General features: G+C 34.1%; 4 protein-coding genes and 2 pseudogenes across 6 annotated transcripts in view; 3 read left to right on the top strand and 3 right to left on the bottom strand.

Moving 5' to 3' along the window:
* LOC106755549 (54S ribosomal protein L24, mitochondrial) overlaps window positions 1-2,598 on the top strand; it is a 7,002-nt gene extending 4,404 nt beyond the window's left edge. For 2 of the 3 annotated variants that reach the window (XM_014637718.2, XM_014637717.2), the window contains exon 3: window positions 1,923-2,590. In XM_014637718.2, coding sequence (XP_014493204.1) covers window positions 1,923-2,343 — 421 coding nt within the window. In that variant the 3' untranslated portion in view covers window positions 2,344-2,590. Of the gene's footprint in view, window positions 1-1,922 lie in introns of all 3 variants that reach the window. The other variant, XM_014637719.2, reaches the window with a different exon arrangement.
* Window positions 2,599-3,074: 476 nt separating this feature from the next.
* On the bottom strand, window positions 3,075-7,236 carry LOC106755550 (exonuclease V, chloroplastic). Its single transcript, XM_014637720.2, has 7 exons — window positions 6,777-7,236; window positions 6,567-6,671; window positions 5,457-5,578; window positions 4,607-4,756; window positions 4,354-4,507; window positions 3,980-4,056; window positions 3,075-3,653 (listed from the first exon to the last, which is right to left on the bottom strand). The coding sequence occupies exons 1-7, from the start codon at window positions 7,116-7,118 to the stop codon at window positions 3,410-3,412; spliced, it is 1,194 nt and encodes a 397-aa protein (XP_014493206.1). The 5' UTR covers window positions 7,119-7,236; the 3' UTR covers window positions 3,075-3,409.
* On the top strand, window positions 7,156-11,312 carry LOC106755871 (vicilin-like seed storage protein At2g28490). Its single transcript, XM_014638092.2, is given in 7 exon segments — window positions 7,156-7,208; window positions 8,192-8,643; window positions 9,091-9,272; window positions 9,380-9,460; window positions 9,884-10,285; window positions 10,724-11,104; window positions 11,107-11,312. Coding segments are annotated over 6 exon segments (1,611 nt in total). The 5' UTR covers window positions 7,156-7,208; window positions 8,192-8,216; the 3' UTR covers window positions 11,245-11,312.
* A 1,028-nt stretch (window positions 11,313-12,340) lies between these two features.
* LOC106778756 lies at window positions 12,341-13,489 on the bottom strand (annotated as a pseudogene).
* A 3-nt stretch (window positions 13,490-13,492) lies between these two features.
* On the top strand, window positions 13,493-14,661 carry LOC106778763 (annotated as a pseudogene).
* Window positions 14,662-14,715: 54 nt separating this feature from the next.
* LOC111242694 (beta-galactosidase 5-like) lies at window positions 14,716-16,244 on the bottom strand. Its single transcript, XM_022787236.1, has 3 exons — window positions 15,482-16,244; window positions 15,204-15,382; window positions 14,716-14,797 (listed from the first exon to the last, which is right to left on the bottom strand). The coding sequence occupies exons 1-3, from the start codon at window positions 15,566-15,568 to the stop codon at window positions 14,716-14,718; spliced, it is 348 nt and encodes a 115-aa protein (XP_022642957.1). The 5' UTR covers window positions 15,569-16,244.

A 16,244-nucleotide genomic window follows, 5' to 3' on the forward strand; every position in this document is an offset into this window, starting at 1 on the left:
CCTATTGTATCATCTCTTTGTTATTATAAATAGCAGAACATGAGAGGGATAATTAAGCCCTCAAGATTATATTTTTATCAGTTTTAATCTCAAGTATTTTTTTTTTAGTGTTAGTAGTTTATCTGGTACGAGTCATAACGAAAAATTTCATGTTGTAGCTTCTGATGTTAGATCTATGTTTGCGGTTTCTGTTGTTTTATAACTGTGTTAAGTTACTTTTTGAGATGGAGATAGTTGAATAATATGGATTGAATGGTGATGGGCTCATTATGGTCCCAATTTCTTTCAGCTCAAAGGCCAACGTGTAGTTAATTTTTCTCTAACTCTATCAATTTCTGAGCATATTTTAACCCCATTGAAGTAATAAATTCTACATTTCACGTTGTGATGGGAACTCTATGGAAGAGGGGACAACTCCAGTAGAAGAAGTCAAATGTAATACTTAGAGTTGTTCTTGGTTGATGTTTTGGATGAAGCTATTTGTAGGTAAAAGAATAGAACAATTTGAGGTGAAGAGATTGAGGGATAAAGAGGATAAGGTATCCTAATTAGATTAACTACAAAAGCTAAAGCATTGATACAAATGCAGCTTTCCAGAACTTTTCTAGTTTCAATACCTCAAAGGATGTAAGATCCTCACAATCTGCAACGAAGTAGAGCCGTGAAAATATTCCTGCCCTGAAAATCTGACTTCCTAAAACCTTCTCCGAAAACGACCTTGGGTTTCTCTCTGACTAGGGCACCACAGAACAGTGTATGAAGTGTTGCTACATTTTTCTCAACTTGTTCCTGACAAATCCTCTGCAGCTGAATTATAAGAATTGCCCAATATCTTTCTCTATCCATGTTTCCGCAAGAACTACCGAAATACATGTTCAAAAACATAATTGGCTGTCGTGCAATGTAAAACTTACTGTGCATTTTAGTAACTGGTTAGTCAACTTTTTTGCATCCATCATGATGAGCGTGTTATTAATTTTGTGCCTTTGATTATACCAGTTGTGTATAGTCCTTAAATACGAACTATGACAGTGGTCAATGCTATTAATGCCGAGCTATATATGCTTGCATGAAGACTGGAATTGTTTTTCCAATCCTCTATCCTTTGCATGGGAGGCCAGCTTCCTTGCATCCCCCAGCTCAGTGGGTGGCTGTTTTTTCTAGAAGAGGGAGTCTCTAGAATAGGCTCTCTGTTTTTCCTTATTTCTCTGTTTTTCTGCTTCCATTTCATAACCCCTTTGTTAAAATTTTCAACATTATATAAATAAAGGATAACGTTCTGGATTAAAAAATGTGAGAGTAACGAGCTAATCATCTTTGGGTTCCTAAAAGTTGGATGGGTAAAGAGAGATGATTGATTTGCAAGTTTCCTCTGCACTTGTTTAGTACTGGAATCCAATGCATGTTAAATTGCGGAAATTCCATTTTCCATGGAGGCAGGTTGCAATCATTAATTTAAATTGTCAATATCTTGGACTCTCCATGGATCCAACATGGGCTAAGTTTTCTTTGTCGACCCTTTTTTCGGTGATTATAATTCTGATTGAGTTCTATCATGTGATCATGTACTTATTATTTACCTGTTCCAGTCATTGTTTATATCAACTACCATTGTTGAAAACTTGGTCTACAAAATTCTTTAGTCTGAGATGTTAAATAATGAAATTAGTGATTTCTTGATGGTCAGCACTAATTATGTTTGGAACTATATGTCCTGTTAACAGTTGCTAATATTTGCCACACCAAATACGGAATGCAAAAGTTCTTTCTGTAGTATGTGGAATATCTCTTGCACGATAGATATGGGTTCAATCTCTTTGTTGTTTGTTGGTTGTACACTTTTATGTTAGTAAGTTCTTTTACCATTTAAATATGTTAGAGAGAATAAAGTATTGATGTTCTTTCTCGAATGCTTTTGACAGGACAAGGAGAACTTGGAAACCGAATGTCCAGGAAAAGCGGCTCTTCAGCTACATCCTAGATCGTCACGTTCGTGTTAAAGTGACCACACATGCCATCCGATGCATAGACAAAGCAGGTGGGATTGATGAGTACTTGCTGAAAACTCCTTATCACAAGATGGACACTGAAATGGGCATTCTCTGGAAGGCAAAAATTGAGAAATTGTATGAAGAGCTTGGCCAAAAGGAGGTTGTATTCTTTTCACCTGAGGCTGAAGCGAAGTTTGAGCAGGACTTTAAAGATTTGAAACTGTCTGAAAGGGAAGCACGAAAGGAGGTCAGAAGAAAGATGTACAATGGGATGAGCAAGCACGAACGGGTTCCTATTTCGTATATCTTAGCTGCTGACAAGCTCAAAGCTGGAAGCGTTGTTTCTAATTAATGTATTTGTGTCAACTGATACTCGCGGTGTAAGCTTTATTAGCTCAGAGTGTGAAAAATCTGTTATTTGATTTTTGGATCATAGTGGTTTCTTCAGAGATTCTTGTTGAAAAGCTTTAAACTTTGGGTAGTGAAAAGCATAATCTATTATGTCAAAATAATAATATAGTTCGATTTTTCTAGCGAGACTGTATTTCCCGAGGTGCAACTTGGTAGAAATCAATACAAAGGGTAGTGTTCTCACGTTATTTCTTGCTTTTCATTTTTCACATTTTGAGACCTTCTGGTCTGTGCTGCATACTGGCAGTGTACCAGAGTCAGGTTGGATATTGATAGGAGCTTGGATATAGAATAGAATTCATGGAGACTGGTTTTTAAGGAGAACCTCTAGGTTTTGAGCGATTTGAACTCACCCATCATATGTATGTCATTTCACTACCTAATTGACAACCAAAAAATGGAGTTTCCTGCTGCAGCTTCCATTTTATTAACGCTGTTTTCATATACCGCAAGAAATTGTAGTTAATATGCTTATAAGACCAGTCCAATTATATATAGGCATAGTTTTTCCGTAATGTTGTTTGATTCCCAGGTTTCCCTCTTTTGCTCGATGTTTCAGTCTAACTTTCTTTCTGTCTTCTGTAGTGGTAAACTAGTGGTTAATAACATTCCTCTGCTAAAGGACCATCTTTTGGAGTTTCTGGTATAACTGAAAAACTTTTTATCTTCATTCTGTTGTTAGATACATGGCAACAATGTTATAATTAAATAGTTTTTCTTTTTTTTCCTTTGAAAATTGAAAGGATGAAGGCTATCTTTACAGTGATGTTCCAAATAAAACCCAGCTTTCTATTTTATACAAGATGAGAATGTAATAAATAGCTGCCAAATAATTGACATGCGGTTACAACTTACAACAACAGTGTACATGAATAAAATAATGCCTACTGTAAACCTACTCAGGCTTTTACCACAAGCTCTGGTAAAATACCAAGCTTTTCTTATGGAAGGCTTTCACCATTATTGATGCAGGTAACAATAACATTAGAGAGTCAGCGTTATGATATCTAGCCTTCTTTGATGTTTACATCATTGCTTTTAGGTCCCATCGTTCCTTTACTATTGTATGCAGGACAGACAGGAGCAAATTGACAGTAACCACATTTCCAGCGTTCATCTTCAGGAGGATAAGTTGCTTCTTGTTCTCCAAGCCAAAACTCAAGACACGAGCGAATTTGATTCGTTAGCCAGTCATGATCATATGTGAATTTATCTTCACCAAGCAGTGAATGATCTTTCTGATACTCATATCTGACATGGAGCACACACAACCATAGAATAAGGGCTCATGTATTGCAAACAAACTGCTAGTCATTCTGACTGGCAAATTTATTAACATTATGATCTATCACTATTTCTTGTCTTTCAAATTTTGGGTCAAACTTTCAAGCTTTTTACTCAAAATAAGCAATTATTTCTGTCTGTACTCAAAATGTGTGTGCATGTATGTGATTAGATGAGTCGGTAAATGATACACTTCTTCAGAAATTTAAATTGAAGAGGGTGAATATTATAAACATTCCACTCAAAAATCATATTTATTGAAAGCTATCACGAGTTGGCTCAGAGATGCATACCTCAACAAGAGCTGATCATGAGCAGGGGCCAGCATCCTACATGTATTTCTGTAATATCTTACCACATCATCCAGAGTCTGCATTTGCCAATAACGAAATAAGGAAAGAAAATTATGTAAAAGCCATGCTGCAACTGTTAATTAGCTGAAACTTTTATAGCAGAATCATGATGTAAAAATCACCTACCGATTGTGGATAAAACAAAATACTAAATGTAAAACTTCTATAAAAGAATATTTTCATAGTGTAAAAAAAAATCACTTTTTGATTGCGGATGAAAACTACAAACTCAATGGAAAAAAATTTATAATATAATCATCTTCCTTAAAGAGAACACTGCCTCCCCTCCAAACACATTCTAACGAAGCACTTACCGAAGCAGAAAATCCAGAGTCAGCACTTGTCACTTTTATATCTTCACATAGATCACGTTGAGGGTTTAAGCCAAAATAAGTGAAAAAAATATTAGAAGGGAAATTATCAGTAACCAAATTGTCCCACAAATACTTGTAGCACATCAATTGAAGCCTGCCAAAATTAAGAACATCGTAAAGATTCAAGCCAATGCAGTGGGATGCAATTTCACATCCAAGAGAATGAAATAAAATGGTTGAAGAATAATCAAACCTTCCATTTCTTCGTTGCGGTTCAGCAGGAAGCGTATCTCGAGTGCGAGTCTTTGTGTCAATTAGTATTGGATTATGGTCATTTTCTTTTAATGGCATCCGAATCTCATCAATGATTCCCACCATCCATATATCTTCTGCAAAGCCTATTCTGATATCAGAAGAATAGTCCATCATCATCACAACTGCTCCAAATCCCACCAATGAAGGGTTGAGCAAATTTCAAGTAAATTATAAACTGTAACCAGTAACATTAAAAAAAATTATTTGATATAAAATATGATACCAGATCTTAATAAACTTAACGAGTAGATTAAAAGCTTTATTGGCTACAAAATGTGACACTAGATTCGCCGGTTTAATACATTTAAACAAATAAAAATTGGAGCATCATCATTGACTGCATAAATAAATAAGTACTAAGAGATTTCATTAGGAACCTAAACCAAGTTTTCTATAGTATCTAACTGCTGAAAGAGTCAAAAGATGTTTCAAATTCTAAGTCCAAGAAGATAACCAGTGACAAGACAGGTAATTTCCTACCTTTTTAGAGACTTTGCAATCAGTTTGAAGCTGTAAAACAACTACTTTTCTTTCAAAAAAAAGTTATATTTCTAATAAACTCTCAAAACAATTCATAATTTAGTGATTCTTCCATCACTTACAAATTGGCAAAGAATGTAGTTCATAATAATCACTACAATAGGTTCAATCCAACACATGCCATTGTCCAAATTTAAGTCCTCTCAGGGAGAGGCACACTAAAGTTATGTTAGAAAAGAACACTTTCACAAGCTTTGTGAAAAACGATGAGAACCTGAAGATTTACTTGTAAAATGTCATCAACTTACACTGGCAATTCACGAGTCATTCCTTCAAACAGTAATTGATTAACACCATTTATAAAATTAAGAAACTTCAGGGCCCACAAATCTTCTTGATATTTGACCTTCACTTCCACCCGTTTTAAAACCTGCACTAGACAAATTATTGGAAGAAGCACTTGAGGTTTAAACACCAGATATACAAAAACACGAGACAGTTATAGAATGAGCACACAATGCCTGCTAAATATAACTGATAAAAAGATAAAGATGACATCCAAACAATACTTATCTAATGGGCACGTGCTCACAAAAATACGAGAATACCGTATCAGATGATGGAATGCTGCTAACAGTGTCAAAAAATTTCAACTACTCAAAAACTTAGGACAACATCCAACAGATGTGGATACATCTCACCACCAGTATGATACGGTTTTGTATCAAGAGTTTAAAAGGCATATCCTGCCAAGATAAATTTTCATAGACAATTTTGGTTTGACTTTTAAGGTAAGGTGTAATTAGATGTTTGTGCAGTGTTTTAACATATGACTAACTGAAAATACATGTAAATATCTTTTACACTGGAAGTGCACATATGATGCTAAAATGTTTCAATTTAGTTGGGTTGTGTATGTGTCAGATACTAGGATATCTATCAATTAAATTTATAAAGCGTGATAAAAATAATTTATAATTTTTTATTTTGACATCATTTAATACATATTATTTCGTTTAATGCATATTATTTTAATTTGGATTTACTTCATTTTTAAAAGTATTTTACTATTTTCAAAATAAATATATGGGTGGATTATGACCGTAGGTATTTTCACATATAATTATAATCTTAACGTCCAATTGGATTGACTTTCCATAAATATTTACAGAACAAAAAATATATATAAAAATGAATAAATTCCTCCACATAAATTAAAAAGCAAGATTTATGACAAACTAAATACTAAAGTTTATTCAAATTATCCCATATGTAGAATGATAATTTTATAAAGGAAATTATTCTTTATTTTTGTTGTTCTTTTACACAGAAGCATAGCACAGAATATGCCCTTGAATTATATTGAAGATGAAGCAAGAAGTTGAATGAATGATGAAACAAACAAGATATGATATGACCTCTTGTTCAAGCTTCGCATGGCGAGCGATGCCTGCTTTCATTGCTTGATTAACCTTTCTCCCTCCAAGAAGGAGAGAAAACTCCATTTGTTTCGGACACCATTCCTATCACACGACATTCAATAATAAATACACAATAACCCAATTTCCTCAAAACACACAAAAATTCATGATAGCAAAAACCCAATTAGAAAAAACGAAAATTGATACCGTAGAAGTAATATCCGTTACGGACAAACCCCGTCTGTTCCTGAAGCGGCGAAGAAAGGAATCAGAAAGAGTGTGATTTCTCTTGCGAGGGGGTAAGTCCTCAATATCACTGCCACTCGATAAGCTTCTTTTGGACACAACGGTAATGGATAAAGCATTATTGTGAAGGGGTGATTTTGAAGGAGACGAAGAACAAGAAGAAGAAGAACGAATTGCGGAGCAAGTACGAGTGGAAGCGAAGGCCAACGCAGCTTCAATGAAAGCCATTTCGTCGTCGCTGATAATTTCGATGGGAATATGACGTTGATTCTGGTCCTCCGAGGAAGATGATGTTTCAGCCATGTTAGTGTCGTGACCGTTCAAAACGCCGCGTTTTGGGGTTCCGATTGCTTCGCTTCTTGTTCAACTTTCGCACAAGATTCAAGCTTTCACGTAACGTATCTCTTGCTCTTTCACTAAATAAAAATACCAACTTTTTTTTTATTAAACTGTAAAGAATTTGACCTTTATAATGTGTAATAGTTAATTCTGTATAAAAATATAACATATTCAAAGAAGTCTTCAACTTCTTAAATCTAATGTTCAAAGATTTCAAAGATCAAATTCAGTTCTAAAAAATGTTTAAAAAATGTTTAAATATTGTTTTTAATTTAAAAAGTGAAAGTGAATATTTAAACTCGAAAAACTAAAATGATTTTTTAAATTTAAAAGGCTAAAATAGAATTTATCATTAATTTTTAAGGTTAAAAATATTATTCAATTTGAGCTTGTTGCTAATAGTCAAATGATTACAATAAATATTATCATGCTTAATTTTTTGTATGAAAAGAAAAAAAAAATATTATTTATTATTTTTCTTTGAAAATATATTTGCCTGACTTAGACAACATACATCCACATGAGATATGTCAATATGATGCCACCAGATTACAATGATTTAGTTCTTTGGTTCTCAAAAACAAGGAAATAGTATTTAAAGTTTATATTTTAAAACAAAAATATATTTAGTAGATTTTTTTAAATCTCTGAGCTGAGCACGTCGTGTATATGTAGAATTGTTCATAATTATTTTAAAAAAATAAATTGAATTAAATGAAGATTTTATTTCGTGTTAATCTTAAATATATCTATATATTATCATTTAAATCACACTTTTCTAAAACTAATATAATTTTCAAATTTTACATTTAGAAACTGATTTAAAAAAAATGAATTTAAGACAAAAGCACAACACAATAATACATTAAAGAACTAATTGGTTTATTGGTTAAAAAACATGTACATGATATAGTGACTGATGTTTTTTTTTTTAATCGATAATTATTATTAGTTGTTAGTGTTGGTTATTGAAAAGAATTGAATCTGAAAGTTAGAGGGAATAATAAGAAACATTGATGTCAGAAATTTTGGAGCAGGCATTGTGTGTGTCTCTTTGATCCTATGTTACTGAAACTCAAGTTGTCTACACATTACATCGCCAGCAATCCCTCCAAGTTCCACATGGATGACACGTGTCTCTCTGTATTTTCTTCACACTCCCTTCATAAAACCACCTCTTTCTTTCATCTTCCACCTCAAATTCCATGTGTAATGGGAAACACAACTACCCTTTTGTTCTTGCTCTCAGTTCTTCTGTGTCATGGATCAATGGCCATCCCTGAAGGTGAAGAAGACAACTTGTTCTTGATGCATAAACCTAAGAGAATGGTGAAGACTGATGCAGGGGAAATGCTTGTGCTGAAAACCCAAAGTGGTTGTAGGAGGTTTTTAGATAGGCACATGCACATTGCCTTCATCACTATGGAATCAAACTCCTTGTTCGTCCCTCACTACCTTGACTCCAATCTCATCATATTCATCCATAAAGGTATTAGTACCATTTCTCAAATCCCACATTTTTTCATCCTTAATCATATAAAGGAACTGCAAAATATCAACAAGACCAGATAAACGTCATAACCCCTTTTAAGTAATCCAGTGAAAGATTTGATTTTGGAGATGATTAGTATGTGTAGTAACTTTGTTTGATTCTCAGAAGTTAAATTAATCATGGGGATGAAAAATATGTATAGTAACAGTAAAAGCTTTTATACTGACATAGGTCACAACTAGACACTTAATTCTGATGCAACATTAGTGTTGTAGACCATTAATATCATCTGAAAAGTTCACTTTATTATAATGTATTGAAGCTGTGAGACTATCATATTGTTTAGTTAAACTACTTTGATTATGCTCTAAACATTAGATTGAAAAATGCATCAAACATTATCTCCTTAGAGAAACTGTTAGTTAAGTTTGAAATTTTCTGCAGGAGAAGCAAATTTGGGATTCATATATGATGATGAACTGGTGGAAAGGAGATTGAAGGCAGGGGATGTGTATGTGATTCCATCAGGTTCAGCATTTTATTTTGTGAACATGGAGGAAGGTCAGAGACTTCACATCATCTGCAGCATTGACCCTTCTACAAGTTTGGGATTAGATACCTTCCATGTACATGCATCTATCACAATTTCACATCTTTTACTATACTTTCATTTTGTTTTTGTGCAATCTTGTGACTAAGCTTTTACACTCTTCAATTTTCCTTGGCCATGCAGTCTTTCTATATTGGTGGAGGAGCCAATTCACACTCATTGTTTTCTGAATTCGGACCAGCTATTTTTGAAACTGCATTTAATGTAAGCTGATATAGTCATGAGTTTCATTGGCATGCAGGACCATGTATTTGTTTTTTTACTCTGGTTCAGTCAGAAATCATTCTTCATAAAAGTTATCATTTGTTATACATGATTCATATGTGATTGAATATGGTATTAAAAAATATTTCTTCACACTGTAAGTGCATGACAGTAATAAAAAAATTATATGATTATCTGATCACAAATTAACATGTTTAGTGTGGTAAGTTCATCGATTTTTTTCTTAAAATAGTTTTAAAAGGCACATCAGCCATAATTTTTTATTGACTGATAGTAAATATTAAGCTGAATGCGCATAGAAATCAAACTCTATTGTATTCTACAGTCATGCATTTGCATTATATAAAACCAGAACAATACACAAAAATAGTAATAAATTTCCTTAATCAATTGTCATCATAGGAATCAAGAATGGAGGTTGAAAGTATATTTTATAAGGAACTAGATGGGCCAATCATGTACATGGATGATTCTCATGCACCTAGCTTAGGGACTAAATTCCTTCAACTGAAGAAGGAAGAAAAAGAGCAACAACTGAACAAAATGCTGCAAGACCAAGAAGAAGAAAAAGAAGAGAAGAAGCAAACAAGTAGTCCATGGGAAAAGCTCTTGGACAATGTATTTGGCAAGGTGAATGAGAAGACAGAGAGCAAAAACAGTGTTGATTGGAGCAAGGCAACAAACCTCTATGACAAAAAATCTGATTTCAGAAACGATTATGGTTGGAGCAAAGCACTGGATGGAGTGCAGTATTCTCCACTCACCAAACCTGACACTGGCCTTTTCTATGTCTATCTCAAAGCTGTATGCCTGCAGTATTTAAAATTTGGATTTTGTCATTGTGTCTTCAAAATATATACACGGATTTTGAGTTTTAAAACTGCTAATCTATTTTTAATCCTCAGCAAAGGACAAAAAAACAACAGAGAATCCAAATTGGCACTTGTTGACATTCTTAGTAAAAATTTCAAATTTTGGTTTAGTTTAGCATTTGAATATCCATAAAACTCAACTCAGTTCTTTTAGTTCCTTAGATTGTTCTGCAATCAGAATTGATAATCATCCTAATAAAAGGTTTACAACATTACATGTAGTTTATACTAAGTTATGTACTATTGGAGAATTACACAGATACTTGTACAGAACTATAGTATACTTATATAGTACTATAGATATGTTTTGTCCTAACAATTCATGTAGGCTGATTGAGATGTAGTATACTTATCGACTTTTGATGAACAGGGATCGATGTTGGGACCTCATGTGAATCCAAGGGCATCTGAGTATACCATAGTGCTGAAGGGCTGTGGGGAGCTTCATATAGTGTATCCAAATGGAAGCAAAGCAATTAGCATTGAAATCAAACAAGGGGACGTGTTTGTTGTTCCAAAATCATTCCCCTTATGTCAAATAGCATCAAGGAATGGACCCTTAGAGTTCTTTGGCTTTTCTACCTCTGCCAAAGAGCACAAGCCACTGTTTCTGGCTGGCTCTGTGTCCATTCTTAGGACCATGCTGGGGCCTCCGCTTGCGGCGGCGCTTGGGGTGAGTGTAGACACTTTGCGGCGTGCCCTTGATCCTCAGGATGAGCTTCTGATCTTTCCGTCAACATGGTCCGAACCACCATAAGATCCATGGTAGAAGAAGAAGAACAAGTACACATGCTGTTAAAGGCTATCAGAAGCTTTGCTACTGATATATATAGTTTTCACAAAACAACGCAATCATATTGGGGGATCATCAAAATATACAATGAAACATAGTCAAACATATGTACCATATAAAAGTCATCCTACATGTATGAATATCTACATGCTTAATCCTTTGACCACATTAGGTAAGCCTGTTTCTTCCTTCCTGCACTCCACTTTTTTCTTACTGTACCCCATAAAATTTATAATTCTCGCTACTCTCGTTAAAATTATAATAAAAATCCCAACACCTTTTCCTTTTTAATATTTTCTAAATTGAGTGTTTCGGAATATATTTTTAGATATAGAAATATTTTTCAAAACATGTATTCCAAAAAATATTAAAAAAATATTATAGGATGTGTGTTCTAAAAAATATTTACAAATTCAAAAGTACCTTTGACACATTTAATCCAGAATTCTTTATATTCATGATTGAATATTTTGAAATGTATTTCCAGCTTTATAAAATATTTTCCAAAATAAACTTAATCTAAAATATAAAAAATTCAAAATAAATATTTTAAAAAATAGTTCATAATCTAAAATTATATTTTAAAACCTCCAATCCAAAATATAAAAATATTAAAATAAATATTTAAAAGATATTTTCAAATTAAAAAATATTTTGTCCGAAAAATCATCTCTACTACCAAATGCCTTTAAAGGGAATACTTGCAAATAATCAAATACTTACCGAACTTTTGTGTTAGACAATTTAAAAATAATTTAACAAGTAAAAATAGATTAATTTTTTTAGTATAATATGATATAATTAATTATAGTCTATTACAAATCATCCAATCTTTATCGAAACATTCACAAAAAAAATCTATATTTTACCTTATCATTCTAAAGTTTTCTTTTATATATATATATACTATTACTTGGCACATGCTTTTGTTGGAATTAGCATAAATGGTCCAAAAGAAAGGACTACTATATCTAAAGACTAATATTTTATAAAATACAGTGAAAATTTTCTTTACTATTAAATAAATATTGAAGACTTGGTAGTCTAAAAAAACTATAACAATTCAATGGTTGTAGAGAAAATTATCAAATAATTTCCAAACTTATAGGAGTTCTTTCACAATTCTCTTCCCTCCAACCTTTGGCTTTTTGCCTATAAGTTGTTATTTTATACAACATTCTTAATGCGAACAAACTATTGATCATTAGAACACTTCTGAGATTGTAACATTTCCATTTGTGGGGTTTGGAGGTTGTTTCCCTTTTGAATCACAAATTTTGCATAATCAGTGCTCTTTGAAAGAGGAGCACAGATGTTGTTGGGAGGTGCTGGGAGTAGTGATGCCAAAATCCTGGCAATCTCATGCATAGTTGGCCTCTCGGAAGGGTTTCCTTTCATGTAAAGAAGAGCGAGCTGAAAGGTCTTCTTAACATGGGTCAGATCCATGCAGGTAATAGACACCTCAGGATCCACAATCTTCATTATAGTGTTGTTATCTGCCTTTGATAATATCTGCAAGTCATGTATGAGTTCTTTTGCATACACAAATGTGTTTGGTAAGACAAAATCATTAGGAAAAAAATGTAGAAAGCATTTACCAAGTGATGCAAGTTGGAATCATTATTCACTGCTTTCTTTCTTGTTAGTAGCTCAAGTAGAACAATACCAAAGCTATACACTTCAGATTTTTCATTCAACCTAGAACTCTTGGCATACTCAGGGTCAATATAGCCTTGTCCCAACCACAGACATTGATGCATGTGTTCTTGTAGTTGACAAACATTAGGCAATTCCAAAATCAGAGAGACGAGCTTCAAAGTTCTCGTCTATCAGGATATTTGAGGACTTAATACCCTGTGAATAATTCTAGGATTACAGTCATGATGGAGGTAAGCAAGTCCTTCAGAAGCTCCCACAACAATCCTCAAACATGCTTCCCAATCAAGTTTTACATTTTTCAAAGGACCTGTTAGAAAAGAAAGTTAGGCCATAAGAACAATTTTAAGCCACCTTCATACAGATTTACCTTAAAAATAAGATTCAATTGTAAGTAAGTATACCATGTAGAAGATCCCACAGAGAGCCATTCTCCATATAGTCATAAAAGACAAGATTTCCATTAAGAATTAGAGCATAACCATGCAAAGTGACAAGATTCACATGTCTGATGCTGCCAATAGTTTCAAGTTCTGTCTCAAACTCCCTTGAGTTGTGTTGATGTTGGTTGTATACTCATTTAATTGCAATTGACCGAGAATTCTTCACAACACACTTATACACAATACCTGAGACATCATATCCTACAATATACTTCTCACTGATATTCTCAGTAACTCTCATGATATCATCATGAATATAGGCTCGGTCATCCACACCTTTGATGATATCATGAGAGTTACTGAGAATCTCAGTGAGAAGTATATTGTAGAATATGGTGCCTTAGGTACCATGTACAAGTGTGTTTTGAAGAATTCTCGGTCAATTGCAATTAAACGAGTATACAACCAGCATCAACACAACTCAAGGGAGTTTGAGACAAAACTTGAAACTATTGGCAACATCAGACACGTGAATCTTGTCACTTTGCATGGTTATGCTCTAACTCCTAATGGAAATCTTCTCTTCCATGATTATATGGAGAATGGCTCTATGTGGGATCTTCTACATGATATATTTACTTACAATTGAACCTTATTTTTAAGGTAAATCTGTATGAAGGTGGCTTAAAATTGTTCTTATAGCCTAACTTTCTTTTCTAACAAGTCCCTTGAAAAAGGTAAAACTTGATTGGGAAGCACACTTGAAGATTGCTATGGAGCTTCTGAAGGACTTGCTTACCATCATGACTGCAATCCTAGAATTATTCAAAGGGATATTAAGTCCTCAAATATCCTAATAAACGAGAACTTTGAAGCTCGTTTCTCTGATTTTGGCATTGGCAAATGTTTTTCAACTACAAGAACACATAAGTCAACGTTTGTGGCTGGGACAATAGGTTATATTGACCCTGAGTATGCCAGGAGTTCTAGGTTGAATGAAAAATCTGACATGTATAGCTTTGGTATTGGTCTACTTGAACTACTAATAGGGAAGAAAGAAGTGGATAATTATTCCAACTTGCATCACTTGGTAAGTGCTTTCTGCATTTTTTTTTCTATTGATTCTGTAGTACCAAACACATTTGTGTATGCAAAAGAACTCATACATGGCTTGCAGATATTATCTAAGCAGAAAACAACACTATAATGGAGATTGTGGATCCTGAGGTGTCTATTACCTGCATGGATCTGAACCATGTTAAGAAGACCTTTCAGCTTGTTTTTCTTTGCACAAAAGGATACCGTTCCGAGAAGCTTACTATGCATGAGGTTGCCAGGGTTTTGGCATCACTACTCCTAGCACCTCCGAGCAACATCTTTGCTCCTCCTTCAAAGACCATTGATTATGCACAATTTGTAATTCAAAAGGGAAACAACCTCCATCACCCATAGATGAAAAGGTTACAATCTTAGAAGTGCTCTAATGATAAATGATTTGTACGTATTGAGAATGTTGTATCAAATAACAGCCTATAGGCAAAAAGCCAAAGGTTGGGGTGAAGAGGGTGGTGAAAGAACTCCAATCATTTTGGAAATTATTTGATAATTTCCCCTAAAACCATTGGATTGTTATAGCTTTTTAGACTACCAAGTCTTCAACATTTAACAGTAAAGAGAGTTTCCACTGTATTTCGTAGAAATATTAATCTTTAGAGGTAGTAGTCCTTTCTTTCGGATAGTTTATGTGAATCGAACCGTAAGCATGTGCCAACTAGTATATATATATATATATTATTCTTATGTACGTGCAAGAAAACTATAATCATAAGGTAAAATGTAGATATTTTTATGAATGTTTCGATTAGGACTAGACAAAAATAATTAATATGTACTAAACTGTATATAATTACATTATATTATATTTAAAAAATTAATCCATTTTTACTTAAAAACTAAATATATTATTTTGTAATTCAGTTTTAAAAAACTAAACTTAAATTATTTTCAGTTCAGTTAACTTTTTAGAAATATATGGGTGGTTTTTTCTCTTACTCCATCCTCTCCAATTCCCATCTTCCTTGCACATCACCCAAGGAACTCCAGTTCCCATCTCCACAGCCCTTTTGGCTGCCCAATTCACATAGTTTTGACTAGCAGCCCCTTGCAACTTGTTCTGTGCCCCGTACTCATTCTCAATCTAAAACAGCATACAGTAAATGTTTCATTATTCAAACTACATGTAGAGTGAAAAGTTCATAGCCACTGGTGCTTTGAAATGAAAGACCCTGATGTTTACCTGAGAGAGTATAATGGGGCCACCGTGAGACTCAAATAGCTGCTCACTCTTTATCATTCCCAAGATCTTCTCAGTGAATCCTTGCATCGCCCTCTGCAACACAGTTTATGTCTCTCATCAGTAAAGTTCAAAGCACCCAATAGTCTTATCATAAATCATTTTTCGAAAGAAATAAAAAATAAAAAATGAAAGACCTTCAAAGGTCCATTGTCTGTTCTAAAGCTTATCCTTGGAACATACTTAAGCCAAACAGGAAAACTGACAAACAAGCTTTGAAATTGTGGCCGCAGCAACACAAGGTTTCTAGAGGGAACGAGAGAAAAGGGATTTGAGGAAGGAGTTGTAGACGAAGGTGTCTTTGGAGGGAAGAGAGTGGAACACGAAACGTGGTCGTTTTGGAGAGAGTCGTAGAGAGAGATGAGCTTTGCAGCAATGAAGAGGTTCCGGCGAGCGGAGCTCAAGAATCTAACTCTGCTGAACCTCTTCTGGAACAAGCTCCACGGTGCGATTCCAAAATTTGTCGGAGAGCTACCGGCGCTGGAGGTTTTACAGCTTTGGCAGAACAACTTCACGGGAAGCATTACTCAGAGTTTGTGAAGAAATGGAAAACTCACTCTTGTTGATCTTTATTCGAATAAGTTGACGGAAATACACCGGTTTTTCAACAACCCTAGACAACCTTCTACACCCGTTTTCAGCAACCCGATGCCATAGGTCAGGTGCAGTGTAGCAGGTGACAGTGTAAAAGGTGGAAACCTCGACA

Source organism: Vigna radiata, chromosome 2 (genome assembly GCF_000741045.1).
Source record: "Vigna radiata var. radiata cultivar VC1973A chromosome 2, Vradiata_ver6, whole genome shotgun sequence".
Classification (NCBI taxonomy): Eukaryota; Viridiplantae; Streptophyta; class Magnoliopsida; order Fabales; family Fabaceae; genus Vigna; species Vigna radiata.

Coding starts and splice junctions, on each gene's coding strand:
- LOC106755550 (XM_014637720.2), bottom strand. CDS start 7,118: ATGGCTGAAACATCATCTTCCTCGGAGGACCAGAATCAACGTCATATT. Junction 4,757..5,456: donor ATGACTCGTGAATTGCCAGT/GTAAGTTGATGA, acceptor TTCTGATATCAG/AATAGGCTTTGCAGAAGATA. Junction 3,654..3,979: donor CATGATCAGCTCTTGTTGAG/GTATGCATCTCT, acceptor GCTCCATGTCAG/ATATGAGTATCAGAAAGATC.
- LOC111242694 (XM_022787236.1), bottom strand. CDS start 15,568: ATGCAAGGATTCACTGAGAAGATCTTGGGAATGATAAAGAGTGAGCAG. Junction 15,383..15,481: donor GCCCCATTATACTCTCTCAG/GTAAACATCAGG, acceptor ATGCTGTTTTAG/ATTGAGAATGAGTACGGGGC. Junction 14,798..15,203: donor CACCCATATATTTCTAAAAA/GTTAACTGAACT, acceptor CAATGGTTTTAG/GGGAAATTATCAAATAATTT.